Source organism: Tachyglossus aculeatus, chromosome X1 (assembly GCF_015852505.1).
Source record: "Tachyglossus aculeatus isolate mTacAcu1 chromosome X1, mTacAcu1.pri, whole genome shotgun sequence".
NCBI classification, from domain to species: Eukaryota; Metazoa; Chordata; class Mammalia; order Monotremata; family Tachyglossidae; genus Tachyglossus; species Tachyglossus aculeatus.
The window spans coordinates 126,261,595-126,287,141 of NC_052101.1; the positions used below are offsets into that span (position 1 = coordinate 126,261,595).

At 52.3% G+C, this 25,547-nt stretch overlaps 2 protein-coding genes across 2 annotated transcripts in view; both read left to right on the top strand.

Moving 5' to 3' along the window:
* The window catches only part of LOC119919706 (E3 SUMO-protein ligase PIAS3-like), a 545,060-nt gene that overhangs the window by 185,777 nt on the left and 333,736 nt on the right, over positions 1–25,547 (top strand). Inside the window, exon 2 of the mRNA XM_038740331.1 lies at positions 21,019–21,210. Coding sequence (XP_038596259.1) covers positions 21,054–21,210 — 157 coding nt within the window. The 5' untranslated portion in view covers positions 21,019–21,053. The remainder of the gene's footprint in view (positions 1–21,018; positions 21,211–25,547) is intronic.
* On the top strand, positions 5,905–12,371 carry LOC119919708. The gene is made up of 17 exons (XM_038740333.1): positions 5,905–6,158; positions 6,510–6,594; positions 6,859–6,900; positions 7,119–7,209; positions 7,411–7,524; positions 7,649–7,754; positions 7,968–8,041; positions 8,241–8,401; positions 8,500–8,648; positions 8,827–8,908; positions 9,020–9,127; positions 9,704–9,837; positions 10,010–10,115; positions 10,929–11,059; positions 11,240–11,363; positions 11,489–11,573; positions 11,865–12,371. Exons 1-17 carry the CDS (start codon positions 6,053–6,055, stop codon positions 12,330–12,332), a joined length of 2,166 nt encoding a protein of 721 aa, XP_038596261.1. The 5' UTR covers positions 5,905–6,052; the 3' UTR covers positions 12,333–12,371.

Below are 25,547 nucleotides of genomic sequence, written 5' to 3' on the forward strand. Positions count from 1 at the left end.
GAAGGTGAGCAAAGCCCTGTCTCAACAAAGTCACCTCTCTTCTAGAGCAGTTTCTCCAAGGCCACCTTTGGGCAAGCTGTAGCAATGAAGACCTGGAATTCCATCATAGTCATGTACAGTGTTCCTGGATGAGACATGGAAGCAGAATGATGGACGCTATGAAAACACCTGCTCTTTGGTGACCTGTAATGGTATAACCGTAAACAAGGGTGGACAGAAGAAGTATTCGACACAAGCACAAGTAATCAAAACTTCAAATTTTGTGGTATGGCAGCGGGTGCTGGGAAACAGCAGCAGGAGAAGCAGAATCGGTCGATCAATCAATTGTATTTATTAGGTACCTACTGTATGCAGAGCACTATACTAAGCACTTGGGAGAGTACAATACAACAATATAACGGACACATTCCCTGCCCGCAATGAGCACAGAGGCAATGGAACCAAACATTTAGCACAGTGCTTTGCAATAGTAAGCGCTCAATAACCACCATCAATTGACTGAACACAGGCAAGCCTAGCTATCAGCAATCAGGCCGGCTAGCTTGAAGGCAAGACTTCGGGAAGCGGGAAAAATGAAAACAGCTCCTAGTACTGTTATATCAGTTTTTCTTCTTCTTCTTCTTAAGACTGATATAATAGTGCAACGGGGGTAATCTTTCCTGGCATTCATCTGATCAGCCCTACCTGCCCTTGCTGATAAAATCTCACTGGCAGTAGCATCATCTTCACGCCCACCAAAATCATTCAGCAACCAACATAAATCCGTTCAAATCAAGCAACAGTAATGGCAGTCCTGGATTTCATCATCATCATCATCAATCGTATTTATTGAGCGCTTACTGTGTGCAGAGCACTGTACTAAGCGCTTGGGAAGTACAAGTTGGCAACATATAGAGACAGTCCCTACCCAACAGTGGGCTCACAGTCTAAAAGGGGGAGACAGAGAACAAAACCTAACATGCTAACAAAATAAAATAAATAGAATAGATATGTACAAGTAAAATAAATAAATAAATAAATAGAGTAACAAATATGTACAAACATATATACATATATACAGGTGCAATGGGGAAGGGAAGGAGGTAAGATGGGTGGGATGGAGAGGGGGACGAGGGGGAGAGGAAGGAAGGGGCTCAGTCTGGGAAGGCTTTCTGGATTTCTTGACAGGATCATCCTATAGGAAAAGTGAGCTAGATTTCAAATTAAACTTGCTTTGCCCATGCCCCTAAGGGATATTTTGGCTTGTAAGTGCAAAGGAATAGGATGTACCTTTATTCTGAGTGAGGCAGTAGTAAAGCCTGGAAGAGACAAGCCATGAGGATTTTTACATGTATACTCACGTAACTGCTGCCTAAAAAGGAGAAGCAAATTAGGAGATTAATTGAAAGACATTTTCAGTCAGCAGGTCCCATTTTGCTTGTGAGGAGAAAAGCCTCACACCTGCAGAAGCTCTAACCACAAATCAAGGTGATAAGCTGGAAGCGTAATGAGGCTTCCAAACTCTGGAACAAGTATCGTGTTTGAGGAGTAGCAAACTTTTGTTGGGATTTCACCCTAATCAATTTGACTTTTCCAAAGCTCTGCAAAGACAGATTCCTTCCTGTATATTGATTGGCTAATCCTACTGGAAGAAGACAGTGCTTGGGGCGGGGGGCCTGTGTGTGTTTGTGTGTGTGTGTGTGTGTGTGTGTGTGTGCAACTGAAAAGGCCAATGCAGGACCCACAGCCATGGCCACATTGTGCCACCCACATGAGATGAAATAGTAGAGCACACAAATCATCATCAATCGTATTTATTGAGCGCTTACTATGTGCAGAGCAATACGGATAGAAGAGCTGCTGGTGACTGTTGAGGGTATAGGTGTGTGGGTACAGCAAAAGTGTTGAGGAGGCTGCTAGGAGGATTTAATAATAATAATAATAATGGCATTTATTAAGCGCTTACTATGTGCAAAGCACTGTGACTTGGGCAGTAGCAGAATGGCCTATTGGCTGGCCATTCAATGGCCAGGAGAAGCAGTGTGGCTCAGTGGAAAGAGCACGGGCTTTGGAGTCAGAGGTCATGGGTTCAAATCCCAGCTCTGCCATCTGTCAGCTGTGTGACTTTGGGCAAGTCACTTCACTTCTCTGTGCCTCAGTTACCTCCTCCGTAAAATGGGGATGAAGACTATGAGCCCCCCGTGGGACAACCTGATCGCCTTGTAACTTCCCCAGCACTTAGAACAGTGCTTTGCACATAGTAAGTGCTTAATAAATGTCATCATCATCATCATGGAGCCCAGGGCTGAGAGGCAGGAGGCCTGGCCTAGTGGTTAGAAGCCTCGGAGTCAGAAGGACCTGGACTCTAATCCCAGTTCTGTCATTTTTTTATGGTATTTGTTCAGTGTTTACTATGTGCCAGGTACAGTTCTAAGAGCTGGAGTAGATACAATGTAAACGGGTTGGACATAGTCCATGGCCCACCTAGCCCACAGAGTCTTAATCCCCATTTTGCAGATGTGGGAACTGAAGCATAGAGAAGTTAAGCAACTTGCCCAAGGTCACACAGTAGGCAAGGGGCAGAGTCAGGATTAGAACCCAGGTCCTTCTGACTCCCAGGCACACACTGCTTCTCATTTGTCTGCTCTGTGACTATGGGCACGTCACTTAACTTCTCCGGGCCTCATTAACCTCATTTGTAAAATGGAGATTAAGACTGAGCCTCAGATGGGACAGGGACTGTGACTGATTTGCTTGTAGCAACCCCATCATCATCATCATCATCATCAATCGTATTTATTGAGCGCTTACTATGTGCAGAGCACTGTACTAAGTGCTTGGGAAGTACAAATTGGCAACATATAGAGACAGTCCCTACCCAACAGTGGGCTCACAGTCTAAAAGGGGGAGACAGAGAACAAAACCAAACATACTAACAAAATAAAATAGAATAGATATGTAGAAATAAATTAAATAATTAAATAAATAAATAGAGTTAAAAAATATGTACAAACATGTATACATATATACAGGTGCTGTGGGGAAGGGAGGGAGGTAAGATGGGGGGATGGAGAGGGGGACGAGGGGGAGAGGAAGGAAGGGGCTCAGTCTGGGAAGGCTTTCTGGAGGAAGTGTTTAGTTTAGCATTTAGTCCAATGCCTGGCACATAAGGAGCACTTCAACAAATACCACAATGATTATTATTATTGCTATTGTCATTATTATTAATCCCTGCTCTGCAATTTGCCTGCTGTATGACCTTAGGAAAGTCACCTAACTTCTCTCATATGCAAAATGGATTACGAGTCCCTTGTATCTGCCCCAAATGCCGGCCTGCCTTTTGGCCACAATTCATCAATTGATCAGTGGCATTTATTGAGAGCTTAATGTGGGCAGAGCACCATATGAAGCACTGGGGAGAGTGAGTAGACACAATCCCTGCCCTCACGGAGTTTATAATCTAGTGGGGGGGAGAGAGGCACTAAAGTGAATTACAGGTAGTATAACCATCGGTACCTAAGGGTTGTGAAGGCGCTTAGAACAGTGCTTTGCACGTAGTAAGTGCTTAACAAATGCCATTATTATTATTATTATTACGGACTCAGCAGATGTCACCAGATGATTGACTTAAAATGCAAATTGCTCTCCCTGCAGGAGGGGCCTGAGGAGTGAGCAGCTTCTGCCTTCCTTTTGACGCCAACTGTCACGTGACAGTTTGGAGCCCATGCATCAGCGCTCAGTACAGTGCCTGGCACATAGTAAGCACTTAAATATCATTATTATTACTATTATTATTATTAACACGACATTTACCCAGAACCTAGCACTCTATTTGACACCTACTTAACACCTAATACCTTTGTCTGATGGCAGAAAAATATTCATAAGCAGGACCCAACTCTTATCTGTCAAAACGTGGTGGGCAGAGACCCTAGGCCTAACCAGACTGAGACTGCGCCTGGTGACTCCCTTTAGCGGCTGCAGGCCTAGCCAGGTTGCGATTCTCCTTCGGGGCTGAGAATGAGGATGAGGCTGTGAGGGAGGAAAGGAGGGTTAGTGACGGGGCGGCTGCATGGAGATCATTTGAGGAAGACTTATTTTTTTTCTGTTAGGAACCTGTCAGATGAGCAAAGCCAAGCCAGTCAAACACTGTTCTAAGTGCTGGGGTAGATTCAAGTCAATTAGGTTGGACACAGTCCCTGTCCCTCATGGGGCTCACAGTCTAAGTATATATCTGTAACTGATGGGAAAGACAAGGGGGAGACAGGTTTAAATGGAAAGATAAAGAGTTGAGTTTCAGGTATGATTTAATTTTAGATATTGGCGGAACAACCAGGTAGAGATGTCCTGAAGGCAGGAGGAAATGCGATATTGCAAGGAAGGACAGAGTTCGGGGCTGGAGATGTAGATTTGGGAATGATCTGCAAAGCAGTGGTAGTTGAAGCCATGGGAGCGAATGAGTTCTCCAAGGGAGTGGGTGTGAATGGAGAATGGACGGTGATGTTCAACTGAGCCTTGAGGGGCTCCCAATGTCAGAAGATGGGAGGAAGACGAAAAGAAAGCAAGAAGGAGCAGTCAGTGAGATAGAAGAGGAACCAGGAGAGAACAGTGTCAGTTTAGCCAGGGTTGGCTAAAATTTCAAGAAGCGGGTGGTCTACAGTGCCATAAGCAGCTGAGAGGTCTAGGAGGATTAGGATAGAGTAGAAGCCATCAGAATTGGCGAGAAAGTCATTGGTTATCTTTCTGTCGTGCGAAGAGGGGTGGAAACCAGAGTATAGGGGAATCTAGAAGAGAACTGGAGCAGAGGGAATGGAGACAGTGGGTGTGAACAACTCCCTCAAGTGTTGGAGTGAAATGGTAGGCGAGAGATTGGGCGATAGGTGGAGGGAGCCGTGGGGTCAAGGGAGGAGTTTTTTAGGATAAAGGTTGCCGATTTGTACTTCCCGATTGCTTAGTACACTGCTCTGCACACAGTAAGCGCTCAATAAATATGATTGAATGAATGAATGCTTGAAAGCAGTGGGGAAGAAGGTAACCCATGGAAGGGAAACTGAACAGTTGAAGATGGCGATCTGTGAGGGAAGAAGGAAAGGGGCAAGTTTTAACGAGGTGTGAAGGGCTGGGTTGAGAAGCACATTTTTACTCTATTTATTTATTTATTTTATTTGTACATATCTATTCTATTTATTTTATTTTGTTAGTATGTTTGGTTTTGTTCTCTGTCTCCCCCTTTTAGACTGTGAGCCCACTGTTGGGTAGGGACTGTCTCTATATGTTGCCAATTTGTACTTCCCAAGCGCTTAGTACAGTGCTCTGCACATAGTAAGCGCTCAATAAATACGATTGATGATGATGATGATGATGATGTGGAGAGGGGGCAAATTGCGCCCCCTGGGGGGAGGGGCCTGAGGAGAAAGCAGCTCGTCCTTCCGGACGGCCACGTGACAGTTGGCGGCAACTGAGGAGGCGAAATCGTGGGCTGGGCCGGAAACGGCGGGGGCCCTGGGGCTTCTGAGGAGAGCGCCTCCCCTCCCTTGCCCCCCCTTCCCCGGCCCCCGGCCCCAGGCCCCCTCTCATTGGCTGGGCCACCCCGCGGGCTCAGGGTCTCGGCCAATCGCGCCCCTGAGGGGCGGGGCCGGAGGGGCCCGATGACGAGGCGAAATCGTGGGCTGCCCCGGCAACAGCGGGGGGAGGGGCTTCGGGCCTCCCTTCCCGCCCCCGCGCGGATTGGCCGGGCGCCGGCGGGTTGGGATCGTCGGCCAATCGGTGCCCTCGGGGGCGGGGCCCGAGGAGAACCGCGCCTTCTCGCCCCACGGTCACGTGACGTGACGTGCCGGCCGCCAACGGCCGAGGAGCCCGAGGCCCGCCCCGAGCCTCTCTGCCCCAGCGCTGAGGAGAACGGGCGATGGCAGGCCTTTCCCGGCGCTCGAAGACTGTGTGCCCGAAGGCCCGGGGCCGGGGGGCGGTTGCGGAGAGCTCGGTGTCCCCGGGCCCCGGCCTCTCCCCGGCCGCCCCCCCACAGCCCCGGCGGAGTGGGGCCCGGGGCCCGGCCGAGGGCCCCCCCGCCCCCACCATGAGTGCGGACAAAGGAAACCCCCCCGCCGGACCACCCTGTGTCACCATGAAGGAGCTCACCTTCTTCCCGGTGTGTGCCGAATTCATGAAACCCACCAAATTAGGTGAGGCCGTGATTCCCTCGCCCCCTGCCCTTTCCCGTCCCCTTCCCTCCCAGCGGGCCAGGCCGCCCACCTGCCATTCATCCCCCCGGAACTCTGACCGGGCCTCTATCTCCGACCCCTTGGGATCTCCCCAGCGTTCTGCGCTAGCAGTGCCTCAGTGTACCCCCACACCTCCCTGACCCTAACTAGGCCTGATTTCAGTCTTTTGTCCCTTCCCCAAAGGGTATCACCACTTTCACCACTGGGACAGGGCTGTGTGTAAAGGGAACAGGACTGATCTGTTGGCCTGGTCTGTGATGCAGGCACATGTGCATACACACACACGAACATTCCCTCTGTTTGTGTCTCCAGTACCTAGGAATTCCAGGGTATTTCAGAAAGCGGAGTTAAGCTTCATGGCCAACAGGAAAAACTTCAAGGAGGTATCCCATGAAAGGTAACCATGATGCCTAGTAGAGTGGCTGAGAATCCTCCCAATCCCCTACTCCCACCCACCCCCTACACAGCCAGACATGGGATGCACTGTGTTCTGCTTGCTTCATCTCACCCACAGCCATATTTCGCCCCAACTGGGCTCCCTTGTGTGTCAGCCTAGTTGGGCAGAGCAACCACTATTAGGATTTAGCAGGGAGGTGAGGCAGCTCTCTGGGGAACCCCCTCAATGGACCCTCCCCACACCTCCCTGTTTCCACGTTTGCAGAAGCATCCAACCAAGAGTTAAGACTTTCCAGGTGCAGCTGCGGTATGCCACTTCACCCGGGGTCCCTGGTGGGTTGGGGGGGAGGGGGATGGGAGAAGAATTGGGCAGGTTCTCAGCCATTCTGTCCCCAAGGATGCCCTTCCCAGTTCTGGGAGGGTGGTGTGCTAGTGGGTGGGTTATTGTGGGCGGTTGGGAGGGCTGAGGGTCCTGGATGCTGACTGGCTTTCTCCCCTTCCCCCGGCCAATCCCTGACCCCACAGATTCTGTTTATGGGACACGCAAGGCCCTCAACCAGACTGTCTTCCTACCCAATTGACCATCACTGTCAACGAGAAGATATGTTTTATCCCCGTGAGTGGCCAAACCCACAACCAGTTCAGGGCCAGAGGAGGGAAGGGAAGGCATGCACGGGGGAGGGGAGGAAAGGGAAGAGAAGGGAAGGAGAGGGGAGAAAAGAGAAGGGGAGGAAAAGGAAGGGAAGGGGGAGGAAGTGGTGGCTTGCCTACGTGGAGTGACCTGCTTGGTCCCTGACCCCCGTCCACACCCCCAAAGGTGGATTCTGATGATAAAGACTACAACCGCCCTGTGGATATCACCCAATTAGTGTGCCCCTCGGATGAAGCTCCCCATAGAATCACGCTCCTTTGGTCACTGAGTGACTCACGTGTGAGTATGGCTGGAGCAGGGGTGCGGGGGTTGGGGGTCGGGGGTTGGCAGCTGAGGGTGGCGGGATATGTGTGGGGGGAAAAAAGCACTGGTCACTCTCATGTCCCCTCCCTTCCCCCCACAGGACTTTGCCATGTCCGTGTGCTTGGTAGAGCAACTTACTGCTGAAAACTTATTGAAACAACTGAAGAATAAGAAAGCTTTGCCCAGATTTGAGACACTGATCTTGAGTGAGTCATCCCTCACCCCACCCTCCTCCAGAACACAAGCGAATGATTCCCCAGTCCACCTCTGGCTCTTTTCCACCCCCTTCTCAAAGACGAGAGGTCCTGCTCTGCAGCCCACTGGTCCCGGAGTACCGCCACCCTCACCCCCTGCTGGGTCCGCAGCCTCTTGGGCCAAGCTAATCCCCGCCCCGTCTCCTCTCTCCATCACCGTTTCAGTCCAGAAGTTGATGCCAGCAGTCCGTGAATGCGCGCTTCCCTTCAGAAGGGTCCGCGCCTCCCTCCTGTGTCCGGTGGGTATGGGTGGGGCCCCGAAGGGGTGGGGGGGACTGTGACCCCGAGTTGGGGGTGGGGAAAGGGGGAGTGAGGATCGGATAAGGTAGGTGGGTAAGGATCTCAGTCCCGAAACGGAGGAGAGGGAGATGTGTCCTGTGGTGGGTGACCTAGTGACCCCCTTGACCCTTTTCTCTCTCTCTCCTCCCCTCCGCCCAGTTGGGACAGAGCCTTGTGACTGTGCCCTGCCGTTCGCTAGCCTGTTCCCACTTCCAGATCTTCGACGCGGTGCTGTATTTGCAGAAGAATGAGAAGGAGGAGACATGGATGTGTCCCATATGTAACCAGGGGATTCTGTATCAAGACCTCGTCATAGATGAGTATGAACACTGACCACTCCCTACTCCCCGCCTCAGACTTCCTCCCCACCTCCCACCCCCCAGTTCTCCGCTGACCTCTCCCTGACCCTACTCTACAGATTTTTCTTCATTGTCCTCCATACTGTCACCTGCGAAGAGATTAACTGTGAAGCGATTGACATTCTACATGATGGGACCTGGTGCCCAGCTGGGTACTTCTTGGATGTGTCAGAACTCTCTGAGGACCCCGGCTTCACTGGTCTACGAGGCGAGCACCTTCCGTACCCTCCAGCCCAGACCCCGTCTCCTCATCCCAGCGCCGGGCCCCTCAGGCCACGATAATCTAGATTGAGAGCAACTCCTGTCCCCAGATGGCAGGGTGGGAAACACAGTCCCCCCAAGGCTGGGCAGGTGGGATTCAGACCTCTCTCTTCCATCACCACCAGGCCATCGATTTCAAAGGAAGAGGAAGGTTCATTTTGTTAGCATGAAGGAATGGCCATGTCCAGAACCCACGAGAACTGTACGGTATGACCCCAGAATTGACCCACCCCATTCCCCAAAGGGGTACCAGAAGGGGTTGGGGGGAAGTGATGAGCTGCTCCCCCAGCCCCTGACATCTCTTCTCATCTCCCCCAGGGTGAGCACCACTGAAAAGAAGATGGCCCAGGGCAGTGATAGCCAGGCCGGAGCCCCAGCGCCCAACAGCCTACTGTCTTCTGACCAGCAGTCCTCCTCAAACCTCAGGTAAGGGCTGCCCCAGGACAGATGGGGTCACTGAAGCTGAGGCGAAGCACATTGGTGATGTTCCCCTTACCCTCGGGTGCTGAATCTGGAGCCTGTTGTGGTTGGCTCTGTTTAGCAGGGCCGGGAGTGGGAACTTGCCCTTCCCTCCACCCTCTGCCCCCCAGCCCTTCCCTCTCTCTAAGTTGCCATTTGAGTTTGGTGGCCGGGGGCCCCGGTTAGAACACTGTTGAATTTGCACAGAATTTTATTGAATTGGGTTAGCGGGGAGATGTTCTCACCCCACTGTGGTCTAAAAATCTTTGCCAGTGAACAGAGTGGAAAACGTTTGGAGAATGCAGGTTTGGAGTTTTCATTGTGAACAAGGGGAAGGAAAGGGGGCATGCATTTTCAGAAGATGCACTGCCGCTAATCACAACCTCCACCACCTTGGAGCAGGGGTCGGCGGGAGCCCGGAGAAACGTAGGGGTGGGACAGTGTCCTGCCCGCACAGCTGGGACCCAGGGAGTCTGGAGTTAGGGGAGCTGTGGACGGCTCACCCGTTCCCCGCTGACCTCTCCCTGACCGTTTTCTCTGCAGAAAACGTGATAACCTCAATGTCCCCTTCAGCTGTGGAAAGAATGAGCTGCAACGAGGAGGGTCCAGGTTTCCGGCAGGGGACCGGAGGGATTTACTAGATTGCTGTGATGCCCCTGGTACCAGTGGCCTCCAAAGTAAGTCCCCCTCCCTCAGCGCAGTCCCTCCCCCCCTTCAATCCCAATGCCTGATTCCTTGGGCCACAGTGACAAGGGCTGAGAGCGCTGACCCTCCTGGCCGGAACTGTGGCAAGAGGTGGCCCCTGGGCTGGATTGGGGGATTCAGGCCTCTCTCTACCTCTCCCCACAGCTGGCTCTATACTTTCCAGCATCAAGGAGATTCCTGCAGTTGCTCCGATCAAGAGCTGCTCATCTAACATGGAGCGGCGAGCTCTGGCCATCACTACCAGCAGAGGGTACACCCCAGGATTGTCCCCACCTCGTTCCCCACAGACCAGAGGGCGGGGGAGCCTAGAGTAGCAGGAGATAGGCTCACCTGGTCCCCCACCCCTTCTTCTTGCCCCACTGGGGCACTGCTGAATACACGCCAGCCCAGGGCACTGAATTCCAGGCCAGAGCCCTGGAGCCTGACAGGTCACCGTCCTTTCACCAACTGTTCTACTCAAATTTTTGGTAAGGGCTGCCCAAGGATACATGGGGTCGCTGAGGCTAGAGAGGAGCAAGTTGACTTTCCACCCCACCTCGGATGTCAGATCTGGGGTCTGTTCTGGTTGGTTCTGTTCAGGGGGAGAGGGGGTAGTGGGGACTCACATCTGGCCAGGTCTCTCCCTCGCCCAGCCCCTCCTCTCTCACCCCCTTCACCCTCCATTCCCTCCCTCATCCTTACATTGCTATTTGAGGTTGGTGGCCAGGGGCCCCGATTATTGAATTTGCTTAGAATTTTATTCGTATTTGGTTAGAGTCTAGTTACCACAGCATTGTGGTCTAGAAATTTTCACCAATTAATAAAATGGAACATGTTTGAGAAACACAGGTATGGACTCTTAACCGTGAGAGCAGAGGCAGAAACAGGGCAGGGATGCTTTAGAATATGAGCTGCCGCCGATCGAGACCATTCCAGGGCTGATGTGGAGGTTGACGGAAGCCCGGGGTGGCCCAGGGGAGGGGCAGCATCCTGCCTGCAGGGCAGGGCCCTAGGGGGTCTGGAACTAGGGGCGTGCTGGATGGTTCATCCCCCACTGACCTCTCCATGATTGTTCTCTGTGCAGGTTGTTCTCTGATACCCTCAATGTCCACCCTGGAGAGAATGAGCTACCACAACAAGGGTCCAGGATTCCGATAGGGGACCAGAGAGATTTATTCGTTTGCTATGATGAACATGGCCCCAGCAACCTCAAAAGTGAGACCCCCCCACATCCCTCAGTGCAGTTTCCAGCCCCCTGTCCCAGCACTGGACTCCTGGGGACCACAGTGACCTGATCTGAGATCCCCAACCCTCTTGACCGGTATGGTGGGGTGAGCATGTCCTGAGCAGGATGGGGAAATTCAGGCCTCTCTTTCTTTCCCCCGCCCCCTGCAGCCTTTCCATTCAGGAGCAAAATGGAGGTTCCTACCGTTGCCCAGTTGGTCAGCAGCTCATCCAGAGTAGAGCCGCAGACTCCAGCCACCATGGCAGCCAACCTGGTTGCCACGACCACCAAAATGTACGGCCCCTGGATTGTACTCGTCCTGGTCTTCACAGAGGACCCAAGGGCGGGGATGCACGGAGGTAGGGAAGGGCAGGTGATCTGGTCCCCCAATCGTCAACACGGCCTCTTCCCTCCCCCAGAGTGGTAAGACCTCAGCAGCCGGCAGTCAAGTCCTGCAGTAAGGACACCTGCTGCTCTCTTCCCTTCAGCCAACCTACACAAGGGGTAGGTGGGAGCCTGTGGGTGCTGCTCTGCCATCTGGGTGGCTAAGTCTGGAGGGTGTGCATGTCTGTGTGCACCAGGTCGGGTTTATGTGTCTGTGTGAGCAGGTGTCATTGTGCTTGAACCTCTTCTTGTGTGCTTGTATCTCTGAGCCTGTGCGTCATTGTGGTTGCATGTGTGTTTGTATGGTGGGGGTGGGAGGGGATGTGGTGGCACTCCAGCCTCGGGGGTGGTCTCAGGTGCACTCCTCTTGTGTCCCTCTTCCAGGCTGTCCCCCACTCTTTCCCTCTGCAGCTCTTTGCCTCGTCCGTCTCGAAACCTCAAAAAACCTGTGACTTTGGGGACAACCCTCCAGCTTCAGCCGCAGCTCCTGCCTCAGTCCCCTTTTCTAGATGGCTCCCAACACTCCCCACTGGAATCTGTCCTCCCAGGAAACGGCTGCCTTTTATCCCTGAGCTCGGAGCAGGACAGGGAGAGGGTCTCCACCGGCAGCTGGTCAAATATCAGTCCTCTGAACCGGGCCCTCTCCCCACAATGGCCCAGCCCTCCCAATTTGCCAGAGCTGAGGGGCTCAGCATGGGGATCCTGCAGAGAGAGGATCGGTTCAAAGTGATTAGAGAATCAGTTCAGAGGGAATCTCTAGCCAACAATTCCAATTTTTGTCCCCCAGGCCAAATAGTGGTGAGTCCACACAGGCAGATGGGGCTGCTGAGGACCACAAATATCCATAAGGGGGGGGGACAAACTCCACCGAGCACTTGACACCCATCTGCCCCAGGTTTAATATTTTCGTATCCCCTCCCCCCCGTGCCATGTCTGGGGCCCCTTCAGGTACCTCTTGTTCAGTGGGGTGGGAGCGGGGTCGCTCATGGGGCCCAGGTGTCTCCCTCCCCAGCCCCATCTGCCCCTGCCCCCCTGCCCCGTCCCCTTCCAATTATTTCTACATTGCTCTTTGGGGTTGTTGGCCTGGGGCCTTGGCTAAAACATAATGGAAGCTGCTTAGAATTTGACTGAAGGTTTGTAGAATATAGTTGTCCTCACCCCATTGTTGTCAAGAAATATGCACCATTTAATAAAGTGGAAGACATTCCAGGAATACTGGTCCTGACTCTTCATTGTGAGTGTGGATGCAGAAAGCGAAGCAGCGGGGCTCAGTGGAAGGAGCCCGGGCTTTGGAGTCAGAGGTCATGGGTTCAAATCCCAGCTCCGCCAATTGTCAGCTGTGTGACTTTGGGCAAGTCACTTCACTTCTCTGTGCCTCAGTTACCTCATCTGTAAATGGGGATTAAGACTGTGAGCCTCCCGTAGGGCAACCTGATCACCCTGTAACCTCCCCAGCGCTTAGAACAGTGCTTTGCACATAGTAAGCGCTTAATAAATGAAAAAGTCACTTAATTTCTCTGTGCCTAAATTACCTCATCTGTAAAATGGGGATTAAGACTGTGAGCCCCCCGTGGAACAGCCTGATCACCTTGTAACCTCCCCAGCACTTAGTGCTTTGCACATAGTAAGCGCTTAATAAATGCCATTATTATTATTATTGTTATTAAAGCAGGGAGGACTGGAAGGGGACCAAGCCCAAAAGAGCTAATAGGCCTGAATGATAATGATAATTATGGTATTGGTTAAGGGTTTACCCACACGCCAAGTACCGTGCTAAGCACTTGGGTTAGATACCAGAAAACCAGATGGGACAGAATCCCTGTCCACCATACAGCACCTGTATATATGTATATATGTTTGTGTGTATTTATTACTCTATTTATTTTATTTGTACATATTTATTCTATTTATTTTATTTTAATATGTTTTGTTGTCTGTCTCCCCCTTCTAGACTGTGAGCCCACTGTTGGGTAGGGACCGTCTCTATATGTTGCCAACTTGTACTTCCCAAGCGCGTAGTACAGTGCTCTGCACACAGTAAGCACTCAATAAATACGATTGAATGAATGAATGAATGAATGTGATGAAGCTGCAATTTTTAGAACTCAGGTCTCCTGACTCCAAGGCATGGGCTCCTTCCACCAGGGCACACGAGCCACTGGTCTTGGTCTTTCCAGTCTCGGTGGGAAACCCTCAGGTCTTGTCAGGCACAGGAGACAGTTTGGTTCACTGGGCTGTGGGGGCCATCGCCTCCAAGGCCCGGGGGGAGCACACCAGAGTATCCAGGAGACATCCGGCCTCAGGACCCTCCCAAACTCTTCCCCACCGACTTGCCCATCACTGAAGAAGACATCGCCATCCTTCCTCTCTCACAAGCCCCCCCGGCTTGGAAAGAGCACGGGCTTGGAAGTCAGAGGTCGTGGGTTCTAATCCCGGCTCCGCCACTCGTCAGCTGTGTGACTTTGGGCAATCAATCAATCAATCAATCAATCGTATTTATTGAGCGCTTACTATGTGCAGAGCACTGTACTAAGCGCTTGGGAAGTACAAATTGGCATCACATAGAGACAGTCCCTACCCAACAGTGGGCTCACAGTCTAAAAGGGGGAGACAGAGAACAGAACCAAACATACCAACAAAATAAAATAAGTAGGATAGAAATGTACAAGTAAAATAAATAAGTAGAGTAATAAATATGTACAACCATATATACATATATACAGGTGCTGTGGGGAAGGGAAGGAGGTAAGACGGGGGGATGGAGAGGGGGGATGAGGGGGAGAGGAAAGAAGGGGCTCAGTCTGGGAAGGCCTCCTGGAGGAGGTGAGCTCTCAGCAGGGCCTTGAAGGGCAAGTCACTTGACTTCTCTGTGCCTCATCTCATCTGTAAAATGGGGATTAAGACAGCCCCACGTGGGACAACCTGATCATCATATATCTACCCCAGTGCTTAGAACAGTGCTTGGCACATAGTAAGCACTTAACACATACCATCATTATTATTATTATTACCCTTGACTCCTTTCTCTCCTTCAACCTGCACATTTTCAGTCACTAGGTCTTCTAGATTCCAGCTCCACAACGACACAGAATTCATTCCTTTCTTCATCCGAACTGCTACCATGCTGGTTCAAGCACTTATATCCTGGCTCGACCCCTGCATACGTCTCCTCACTGACCACCCTGCCTCCGGCCTCTCCCCTGTGTAGTCTTCCCTCTGTTGCCTGGATCATCTTTCTAGAAAAACTGTTCTGTGCATGTTTCCCCACTCCTCAACTGCCTCCAATCACGGCCCTTCCATCTCCAAGTCAATCAGGAACTCCTTACTGCCAGATTCAAGGTGCTCAGTCAGCTCTTCCCCTTATCTTCATGTCTCCCCCACTACAGTCCAGCCCACTCACTTTGCTCCTCCAACACCAACCTACATGCTGGCCCTTCCTTCCACCTCCCCTGCCTACACTTCCTTGTTCATACCCTTGCTCCTGCCTGAAATTTCTTCTCTGTACCTAGCCGACTGACCAGCAGTCTTCCCATCTTCAAAGCCCCACTGAAATCATCTCTCCTCCAGGAAGCCTTCCTGGACTAAACCCTCATTCTCCTAGCCTGTCTCACCCATGCATTTAGTCACATCCCCCTAAGCACTTGGACACTTCCTGCATCCCCATTCACCACTGCCTCCCTGGGGGACTTATGTAAATAACCTTGTACTCAGAGAATTCCCTTCTAATAATAATAATAATAATAATAATAATAATAATAATGACATTTATTAAGCACTTACTATGTGCAAAGCACTGTTCTAAGCACTGATCTGTAGTTTACTTTATGTCTGTCTCCCCCTTTAGACTGTACACTCCTTGAGGGCAGGGATTGTGTCTACCGACTGTAGTATTATATTTTTCCAAGTGCTTAGTACAGTGCTCTACATGAAGTGCTGAATAAAGGCCAATTGATGGATGGGTGGATTGATGGATTGATTGATTAATGGGTGTTGCAGGAGCTGCTGGGCATCCTCTCCCACTGTGTTGGAGTCGGGCACGAAGGGACCCCTCAGGCGCCACATACATGAGCACCCCTTCATCGCTCTCTTTCAGCACTTGCAGTTCATGCAGTAGTACAAGGTTTACGTTTTGCTTGAAGACGTTGGAGCGACCATCAATGCCGACTCAGAGAAGCAGCATTGCTCAGTGGAAAGAGCATGGGCTTTGGAGTCAATGAATGAATGAATCAATCAATCGTATTTATTGAGCACTTACTGTGTGCAGAGCACTGTACTAAGCGCTTGGGAAGTACAAGTTGGCAACATATAGAGACAGTCTCTACCCAACAGTGGGCTCACAGTCTAGAAGGGGGAGACAGAGAACAAAACCAAACATATTAAATTAATAAAATAAATAGAATAGATATGTACAAGCAAAATAAATAAATAAATAAATAAATAGAGTAATAAATATGTACACACATATATACATATATACAGGTGCTGTGGGGAAGGGAAGGAGGAAAGACGGGGGGGATGGAGAGGGGGACGAGGGAGAGAGGAAGGAGGGGGCTCAGTCTGGGAAGGCCTCCAGAGGTCATGGGTTCAAATCCCAACTCCTCCAACTGTCAGCTGTGTGACTTTGGGCAAGTCACTTAACTTCTCTGTGCCTCAGTTACCTCATCTGTAAAATGGGGATTAAAACTGTGAGCCCCTCATGGGACAACCTGATCATCTTGTAACTTCCCCAGTGCTTAGAACAGTGCTTTGCACATAGTAAGCACTTAATCAATCAATCGTATTTATTGAGCGCTTACTATGTGCAGAGCACATATACCATCATCATTATTATTATTGCTGTCCACCACATCAAGAAGCTCTCGCTACCATGCGTCTGGAATGAAATCCTGAACCCCGGGGTCTGGATCTGTTCTCACATTTCACACCAAGAAATGGCCCATGTGCAGGGAGTGGAATAGAGCTGAATCCATATCAACAGAGTACTTGGCTTTTTTTCTTTGCGGTCCTGTCATCTTTTCTCCTGAGAAAAATCCTCAAACTTCACCAAATGATCAAATCCTAAATATTTAAGGCATTTGACTATGAGTTCACGGTCTTTTGTCTTCAAAAATTCCTCATATTTGTACACTTTAAGGATCAAAGTCTTCTCATCAGTTGGGCAGCTATATTTAAATCTTTCAATCTTTTTACCATTCTCTGCAGTGTCTTTTCCATGCTTTCAAACAGTGTCAGCCCAACTCTTTCTGTATTAAATTTCACTGATTTGCTCTTACACCTCTTCAGAAACTCATCCAATTATTTACTCCTAAACTAAAATTACTGTCAATAGCCCTTATAATTGCTTATTTATTATCAAGCGCCGTTGAGACGTTTCCCGATTCATAGGGACTCTTTGGATATATTTTCTCCAGAATGTCCTTTCTTCTGCCATAATCTGTAACCTTGCTTATGGTTCTTCCGTTATCGTTGTTATGGTTTCTATCCATCTAGCTGCCTGGTCTGCCTCTTCCACGTTTTCCCTGGACTTTACCTAGCATTAGAGTCTTCACTAGAGAATTAGTCCTCCTGATGATGCGTCCAAAATATGCTAATCTAAATCGAGTCATTTGGCTTTCCAAAGACCACTTTGGCTAAATTTGCTCCAAAACCCATTTGTTTGTTTTTTGAGCAGTCCATGGTATTCGCAAAAGCCTTCTCCAACACATTTCAAAAGAATCGATGCTGTTTCTATCCAGCTTTCAGTTCCATACATTGTCACTGGAAACACCACAGAATCGAGAATTTGTATTTTGGTGGCAATTAGAGAAGCGGCATAGCGTAATGTATAGAGCACGGGCCTGGGTGTCAGGTTATGGGTTCTTATCCCAGCTCTGCCACTTATCTGCTGTGTGACCTTGGCTAAGTCACTTCGTTCTCTGGGCCTCAGTTACCTCATCTGTAAAATGGGGATTGAGACTGTGAGCCCCACCTGGGACCGGGACTGTGTCCAACCCAATTTACCTGTATCCACCTCAGCGCTTAGTACAGTGCCTGGCACAGAGTAAGCACTTAACAAATACCATAATAATAATTATTAATTGATTAATTAATCCATTCATTCAATCGTACTTATTGAGCACTAAGTGTGTGCAGAGCATGGTACTACACGCTTGGGAAAGTACAATATAACAATAAAAGTGACATTCCCTACTCACATCAGGCTTACAGTCTAGATGGGGGGGGGGGAGACAGTCATCAATACAAATGAATAAAATTAAAGATATGTACATTAAGTGCTCTGGGCTGAGAAGGGGGAAGAACAAACGGAGCAAGTCAGGGCAACACGGAAGGAAGTGGGAGATAAGGAAGAGTGGGACTTAGTCTGGGAAGGCCTCTCGAAGGAGATGTGCCTTCTGTAAGGCTTTGAAGGCGGTGGGGGAGAGTAATTGTTGGAGTTGAGGAGGGACGGCATTCCAGGCCAGAGGCAGGATGTTGGCTAGGGGTTGGCATTGAGACAGGTGAGAAAAAGACACAGTGAGATTAGCCCTAGATTAGTGAAATGTGCGGGTTGGGTTGTGAAAGGAGAGAAATGAGGTGAGGTAGGAGGGGACAAGGTGATGGAGTGCTTTAAAGCCAATTGTGAGGAGTTTTTGGCAACTACTAGAGTTTTTTGAGGAGCAGGGTGACGTTCTGAATTTTTCTGTAGAAAAATGATCCGGGCAGCAGAGTGAAGAATTGACTGGAGTTGGGAGAGACAGGAGGCTGGAAGGTCAGCAAGGAGGCTGATGCAATAATCTAGGAGGGATAGAATGAGCGATTGCATTTAACATGGTAGCAGTTTGAATGGAGAGGAAAGGGCGTATTTTAGTGATGCTGTGAAGGTGGGACCGACAGGATTTGGAGACAGACTGAATATGTGGGTTGGATGACAGAAAGGAGTCAAAGATAATGCCAAGGTTATGGGCTTGTGACACAGGAAGGATGGTGGTGCTGTCTACAGTAATGGGAAAATCACGGGGGGACAAGGTTTGGGTGGGAAGATAAGGAGCTCTGTTTTGGACATGTTAAGTTTGAGGTGACAGGAGGACAACCAAGCAGAGATGTCTTAAAGGCAAAAGGATATGTGAGATTAGAGAGAGGGACAGAGATCAGGGCTGGAGATATAGATTTGGGTATCATCTGCATAGAGGTGGTACTTGAAGCCACGGGATTGAATGAGTTCTCCAAGGAAGTGGGTGTAGAGGGAGAATAGAAGGGGACCCAGGACTGATCCTTGAGGGACCCACAACAGTTGGGGGGTGGGAGGCAGAGGAGGAGCCCACGAAGGAGACTGGAAATGAACGTCTGGAGAGATGAGGAGAACCAGGAGAGGACAGTCAGTGAAACCAAGATTTGATCATGTTTCCAGGAGAAGGGGATGGTCCACAGTGTCAAAGGTAGCTGAGAGGTATAGGAGGATTAGGATGGAGTAGATTAGGATGGCAAGAAGGAGATCATTAGTGACCTTTGAGAGAGAGGTTTCTTTAGAGTGAAGGGGACGGAAGCCATATCGGAAGGGTTCAAGGAGAGAATTGGAGGAGAAGAATTGAGGCAGCAGGTGTAGACAATTCACTCAAGGAGTTTGGACAGGAATGGTAGGAGGGAGACGGGACAATAACTGGAGGGAGCTGTGGGGTCAAGGGAGGGTTTTTTTTTTAGGATGGGGAGACATGGGCGTGTCTGAGGGCAGTGAGGAAGAAACCAATGGAGAGCGAGCAGTTGAAGATGGCTCTTAGGGAGGGAAGAAGGGAAGGGGTGAGAATTTTGATAAGGTGCAAAGGAATGGGGTCTGATGTGCATGTGGAGGAGGTGGCTTTTGAGAGGAGGCAGGAGATCTCTACAGATACTTCTGGGAAGGATGGAAGAGTTGAAGAGGGGATCAGAAAGGGGAGGGACTGAAGAGGGGCGGGGGGATTTTAGGGACCTCACACCTGATGGTGTCAATTTTCTTAATAAAGTAGGTGGCCAGGTCATTGATGGCAAGGGAGGAAGGAGGTGGGGGGATGGGGGATGGGGGATGGGCATAGTGAATTGAGTTCCGTAGACAGGGTGATAATAATAATGATGGCATTTGTTAAGTGCTTACTATATGTGAAGCACTACTCCTGGTGTTATCAGGGGCTTTTCTGCGTGTTCGTCTCTGGGGGCTTCACAGGGTCCATCTTCAATACATCTTCCTCTTCCTGTACACATACACAAAGACACTCATACACACGCCCACCAACTTTCTGGGCTATGTATAGAACTCCCCGGCAGTATTCCACAGGTGACTTTATTATGGCCGCCACCCGCCCACCTCCATTTTATTCCTATTCCTTACGCTGCAAGGCGGTAAAGGGAAGCCGCAGTCCTTCCTTCCGGACCACGACGTGCCAGTTGGCGCCAACTGAAGAAGGTAAATGGTGGGCTGGGCTGGAAATGGAGGGGCCCCTGGGGGCCTCTGTGGAGAGCACCTCCCCTCCCTTGCCCCCCCCCCGCCACGGCCCCCCTGCCCTAGGCCCCCTCTCATTGGCTGGGCCACCCCGCGGGCTCAGGGTCTCGGCCAATCGCGCCCCTGGGGGGCGGGGCTGGAGGGGCCCGATGACGAGGCGAAATCGTGGGCTGCCCCGGCAACAGCGGGGGAGGGGGCTCGGGCCTCCCTTCCCGCCCCCGCGCGGATTGGCCGGGCGCCGGCGGGTTGGGATCGTCAGCCAATCGGTGCCCTCGGGGGCGGGGCCCGAGGGGAGCCGCGCCTTCCCGCCCCGCGGTCACGTGACGGCCGCCAACGATCGAGGGGCTCGAGGCCTCAGGGCTGAGGAGAACAGACGACGGTCTTCCTTCTCCGGAGCTCCCACGCTTTCTCTAACGTAAGTCGCCAAAATAATCATCGTGATGGTGTTTGTTAAGCGCTTACTATGTACAAAGTGCTGTTCTGAGCGTTGGGGAGGTTACGAGGTGATCAGGTTGTCCCACGGGGGACTCACGGTTTTAATGCCAATTTTACAGATGAGGTAACAGGCACAGAGAAGTTAAGTGACTTGCCCAAAGTCACACAGCTGACAGTTGGCGGAGCTGGGATCCCCCAAGATCAATCAATCCAATCGTATTTACTGAGCGCTTACTGTGTGCAGAGCACTGTACTAAGCGCTTGGGAAGTACAAGTTGGCAACATATAGAGACAGTCCCTACCCAACAGTGGGCTCACAGTCTAGAAGGTGCCCGGAGATGCCCTCCCCCTGCCCCCTCGCCTTCCCTTGGGGCCTCCCTTAACCCAGTTGTCTTTCTCCTTCCCGGTGATGACCCCCGACGGGGCAGGAGCCCCGGAGATGCCCCGAGGCCGGGCCAGGAGCAGGGGAGTTGTTGAAGAGAGAGCCAGGCGTCTCCCCAGGCCCCCCGCCCTCCCCCCCCTCCCATCCCCCCGTCCCCGTCCGGCCTCATGGTTTCCACAAGAAACCTGGGGTCTCCAAAGGGGCCGAGCCCCGCGAGATCATCCCGCAGACTCAGGGCTTGGGGGACCCAGCGGGGGGCGGGGGGGCCTCCACCCCTGCTGCCACTGCCACTCCCACAGCCCCACAGAAGGTGAAGGTGACCCCATTCACAAGCATGAATCCGGAGAAGAGCGAGACCCCCGCCGGACCGCCCCCATTTGCAAACATGAATCCAGAGGAGAGCGAGACCCCCACCGGACCGCCCCTTGTCACCATGAAGGAGCTCACCTTCTTCCCGGTGTGCGCCGAGTTCATCAAACCCACCAAATTAGGTGAGGCCGCGGTCCCCTTGCCCCCTGCCCTTTTCCCTCCCCTCCCCTTCCCCAGTGGGCTCGGGCCGTCCACCTGCTGTTCATCCCCCTGGAACTCTGATCGGGCCTCTTTCCCCGACTCCTTGGGATCTTCCCAGCTTTCTGCGCTTGCCGTGCCTCAGTGCCCTCCCCATCAGTCAATAAATTAGTGGTATTTATTAAATGCTTACTGGGTGCAGAACACCATACTGAGCACTGAGCCGAGTACAGTACAGCAGAGGTGGTAGACATGTTTCCTGCCCATAAAGAGCGTACCATCTAGAGGAAGAGACAGACCGTATAAATACATAATTTACAGATGTGTACATAAGTGCTGTAGGGCTGAGGGTGGGATGAGTACCAGATGCCCAAAGGGCACAGAGCCAAGTGCACTGTCCCTATGTTTGTTTCTCCAGTGCCTAGGGACACCGGACAGTTAAAGATAGCAGAGTTGAGTTTCATGGTCGGCACAAAACACTTCGATGAGATATTCAGTACAAGGTAACCATGATGCCCAATGGATTGGCCAAAAATCCACCCAGTCCCCCACCCACCCACCCACTACACAACCAGGCATGGTCTCCACCATGTTCTTCCTCCTCCCGTCACCTGCAGCCATGTTTCTCCCCAACTGGGTTCCCTGGCCTGTTGCCTTGGGTGTGGGGAGCGGCCGCCACCGCAACTGTTGAGGGGATGGAGGGCGGCTCTCAAGGGACCCTCATCACCAACTCCTCTCCATATGGTTTCCATGTCTGCAGTGAGGTCCAACAGGGAGACAACACGTTCCAGGTGCAGCTGCGGTAGGACCACCCCTTCCCGTCACGGGTGTCCCTGGTGGGCCAGTGAGGAGGGAGAGGAGAGGGGATTGAGGATTCTCAGCTGCTCTGACCCCATGGGCTCCAGAAAGGTGGTGCGGTGGCAGGGGACCTATGGTCTTTCCTGCTGACTGGGTTCCTCCCCTTCCACCGGCCACCCCCTCACCCCATAGGTTCTGTTTATGGGACACCCAAGGACCTCAAAGAGACTGCCTTCCTCCGAAGTTGATCATCATCGTTAACGGAAAGTTATGTCTTCCACCCGTGAGTAGCTAAACCTATACCCAGATGGGGCCCAGGGGAGGGAAGCCGGGAGGAGGTGGCAGCTAACTCAGGTAGAGTGACCTGCGTGCATTCTCACCCCCATCCACACTCCCAAAGGTGGAGGCCAACGGTGAATACTACAACCGCCCTGTTGATATCACCCATCTCATGCACCCCTCTGACGAAGCGCCTAATGGTGCCTTGCTCCTTTGGTCACTGAGTGATACACGGGTGAGTATGGCTGGCAGAGGGATGGCAGGGGTGGTTTTTGGCAGTGGAGGGTGGTGAGAAGCGTAGGTAGGTAAAAGCACTGACCACTCTCTCAAACTCCCTCCCTGTCCCCCACAGGACTTCGCCATGTCCGTGTGCTTGGTGAAACAACTTACTGTTGAGAAGTTAGTGGAGCAATTGATGAACAAGGCATTTTTCCCCTCATACAGGACACTGTCCATGCGTGAGTGACCTCTCAACCCACCCTCCTTCAGAACCCTGAGTCCACCTCTGGCCCTTCCCTTCCCCTGTCCCCTTCTCAAAAAAGAGAGCCCCCTCATCAGCAGCCCATTGATTCCTGGGTACCACCACCCCTCCCCCCATACCAAGTCCACGGCCACTCGGGCCAAATCGACCCCCACAATCTTCACTGTGTCTTCATTTCAGTCTGGGAGAAGATGCCGGCAGCCTGTGATCGCATGTTTGGCCTCAGAAAGTTCCGTGTCTCCCTCCTGTGCCCGGTGGGTCTGGATGGCTGTGGGGGGGGGAGGTGGGGGGAGAGGCCGGATGGGGCCCCCGAGAGTGTGGAGGAGGATACGACCCTGGGTTGTGGGTGGGGAAAGGGAAAGAGAGGAATGGATGAGGATGTTGGGTCCATGTCTGAGGTCTGAAATGAGGGGACTGAGTCCCATGTTGGGTGACTCGGTGGCTCCTCCTCCTCCCCCCCCGGACCTTTCGCTCTCTCTCCTCTGGTCCACCCAGCTGGGACAGGGACTTGTTTCCGTGCCCTGCCGTGCGGTATCCTGCAGCCACGTCCAGATTTTCGATGCCATCGTGTTCCTGCAGAGGAACGAGAAGGAGGAAACTTGGAGGTGTCCAATCTGTGACGAGGAGATTCTCTATCAAAACCTCGTCGTAGATGAGTATGAACGCTGATGGCTCTCCGACTCCTCTCTTCCGACTCCCCCGACCACGCATTACAAGCTGATCTCTCCCTGACCATTCTCTCTACAGATATTTCTACATCATCCTCCATTTCATCTCCCGGGAAAAGATTGCCTGTGAAGAGATCGACATGCTGGAGGACGGGACCTGGACTCCGGTCGAGATCCGCATGGATGCATTAGAAACCGCTGGGGATCCTGGCATCTATAACCTACAATGTGAGACAACACCCCCCCCTCCCCATCCCCCAGCCTGGACCACAGCCCCACCACTCTAACGCCAGGTCTCTTGGGCCACCATCTGGACCGAGAGCAACTTCTGTCCCCAGCCGGCAGGGTGGGAAGGGCAGCCCCCTGGGCTAGATAGGGGGGATTCAGGTCTTTCTCTGTGTGCCTTCACCCAACCAGGCCAGCAAATGAACCTGAGGAAGATTCGGTATGACATCATGGGGGAGATCAGTGACTCATCCGCAGAAGTTGAGACCTCCGACAAACTGCCGGGTCCCCACCCCGGGGCAGCCATCCTGCCCTCCACGAGCACCGCAGGGTAAGGCCCCAGGATTGACGTGCCCCCATTCCCCACAGGGGTACCAGAGGGGAGGAGGGGGAAGCGATGAGCCGGTCTCTCCCACAGCCCACCCACATCCCGCCTTGCCTTCCCCAGGGCAAGCACCCCTCGACAGGGGCCGGCCCAAGGCAATGAAGACCAGGCCAAAGGCTTAGACAACACATTTGTACGGCACTGCCCAGAAGTGTGCAATGCAAGTCTCAGGTAAGGGCTGCCCCAGGACAGATGGGGGTCACTGAGGCTGGGGAGGGGTAAGTTGGTGAGGGTCCCCCCACCCTGGGTGCCATATTAGGAGCCCGTTCTGGTCGATTCTCTGTTCGGGGGCCGGGGGGTGGGTGGGAGTGGGGACATACATCAGGGCCCGGGCTCCCCCTCCTTCCCACCCCACCCCCGCCCCTTCCGACTCCCATTCCCTCCCTCATCTCTAATGTTGTCACGTGAGGTCGGTGGCCAGGGCCCCCGCTTCGAACATCGTTGGATCTGCTTAAAATGTTCTTCAATCTGGTTAGGGAGTAGATGTTCTCACCCCAATGTGGTCTAGAAATTCTCACCCATTAACAGAGTAGAAAACGTGTGAGGAAGGCAGGTGTGAAACTTCCTCTAGAGAGCGGGAGCAGAGAGGGGGCAGGGATTTTCAGAAGATGCGCTGACGCCAATGGAGACATTCCTGGGGCCGGAGCTGGGGGCGATGGGAGTTTGGGTGGCTCCGGGGAGGGGCTGTGTCCCAGCCGTGCGGTTGGGCCACGGGGGGTCTGGAGTTAGGGGAGCGGTGGAAGGCTTACCTATCCCCCACTGACCCCTCTCTGACTTTTCTGTCTGTAGGGAGTTGTGTGAGATGCTCAAAAACCACAGCCGCCGTCATAAGAGGAAGAAACGACGACGACGACGCAGAAGGTCCAGGATGACATCAAGAGTACTGAGGGATTTACTCAGTTGCGGTATTTGCCCTGGCCCCAGCAACGTCCCAGGTGAGACACCCCTCCCCCACCCCGCACCTTCGATTCGGTCCTCAGTTCCCTCATCCCAAACACCTTACCCCTCGGGCCCTGGCAACCAGGGCTGAGAGCCCCAACCCTCTGGGTCGGCACGATGGGAGGGGGAGGCCCCTGAGCAGGGTGGGGGCGATTCAGGCCTCTCTCTCTCTCTCCTTCCCTGCCGGCTTGCCCTCCACCTGACAGTGACACGGAGTTTCCACCACTGCCCCGATGGACAGCAGCTCATCCAACGTAGAGCTGCAGACGTTGGCCACCACCTGAGCCACCAAGGCGGCCACCTCGGCTGCCACGGCCACCCAAGGATTGTTCTAGAACTTTTCTCTACAGAGGATCCGAAAGCAGGGTGTTGCAGTGCACCTGATTCCCCAATGGCCAACACCCTCTCTTCCTTCTCCCCGGATGAGATGTCAGCATCCAGCAGGCGAGTCCAGCAGTCTGGATACCCACAATTTTCCCCTCCGGCTGACCTAAACCATAGGCGCCCACCTGTCCCCCACACTCTCCCTCTGCAGCACTTTGACTC

What these genes read in the sequence shown, in the direction of transcription:
- LOC119919708 (XM_038740333.1), top strand. Translation starts at nt 6,053, where the DNA reads ATGAGTGCGGACAAAGGAAACCCCCCCGCCGGACCACCCTGTGTCACC. An exon ending in AAGGAGGTATCCCATGAAAG is followed by an intron (nt 6,595 to 6,858) that starts GTAACCATGATG and finishes CCACGTTTGCAG; the next exon opens with AAGCATCCAACCAAGAGTTA. An exon ending in ACTTTCCAGGTGCAGCTGCG is followed by an intron (nt 6,901 to 7,118) that starts GTATGCCACTTC and finishes CTGACCCCACAG; the next exon opens with ATTCTGTTTATGGGACACGC.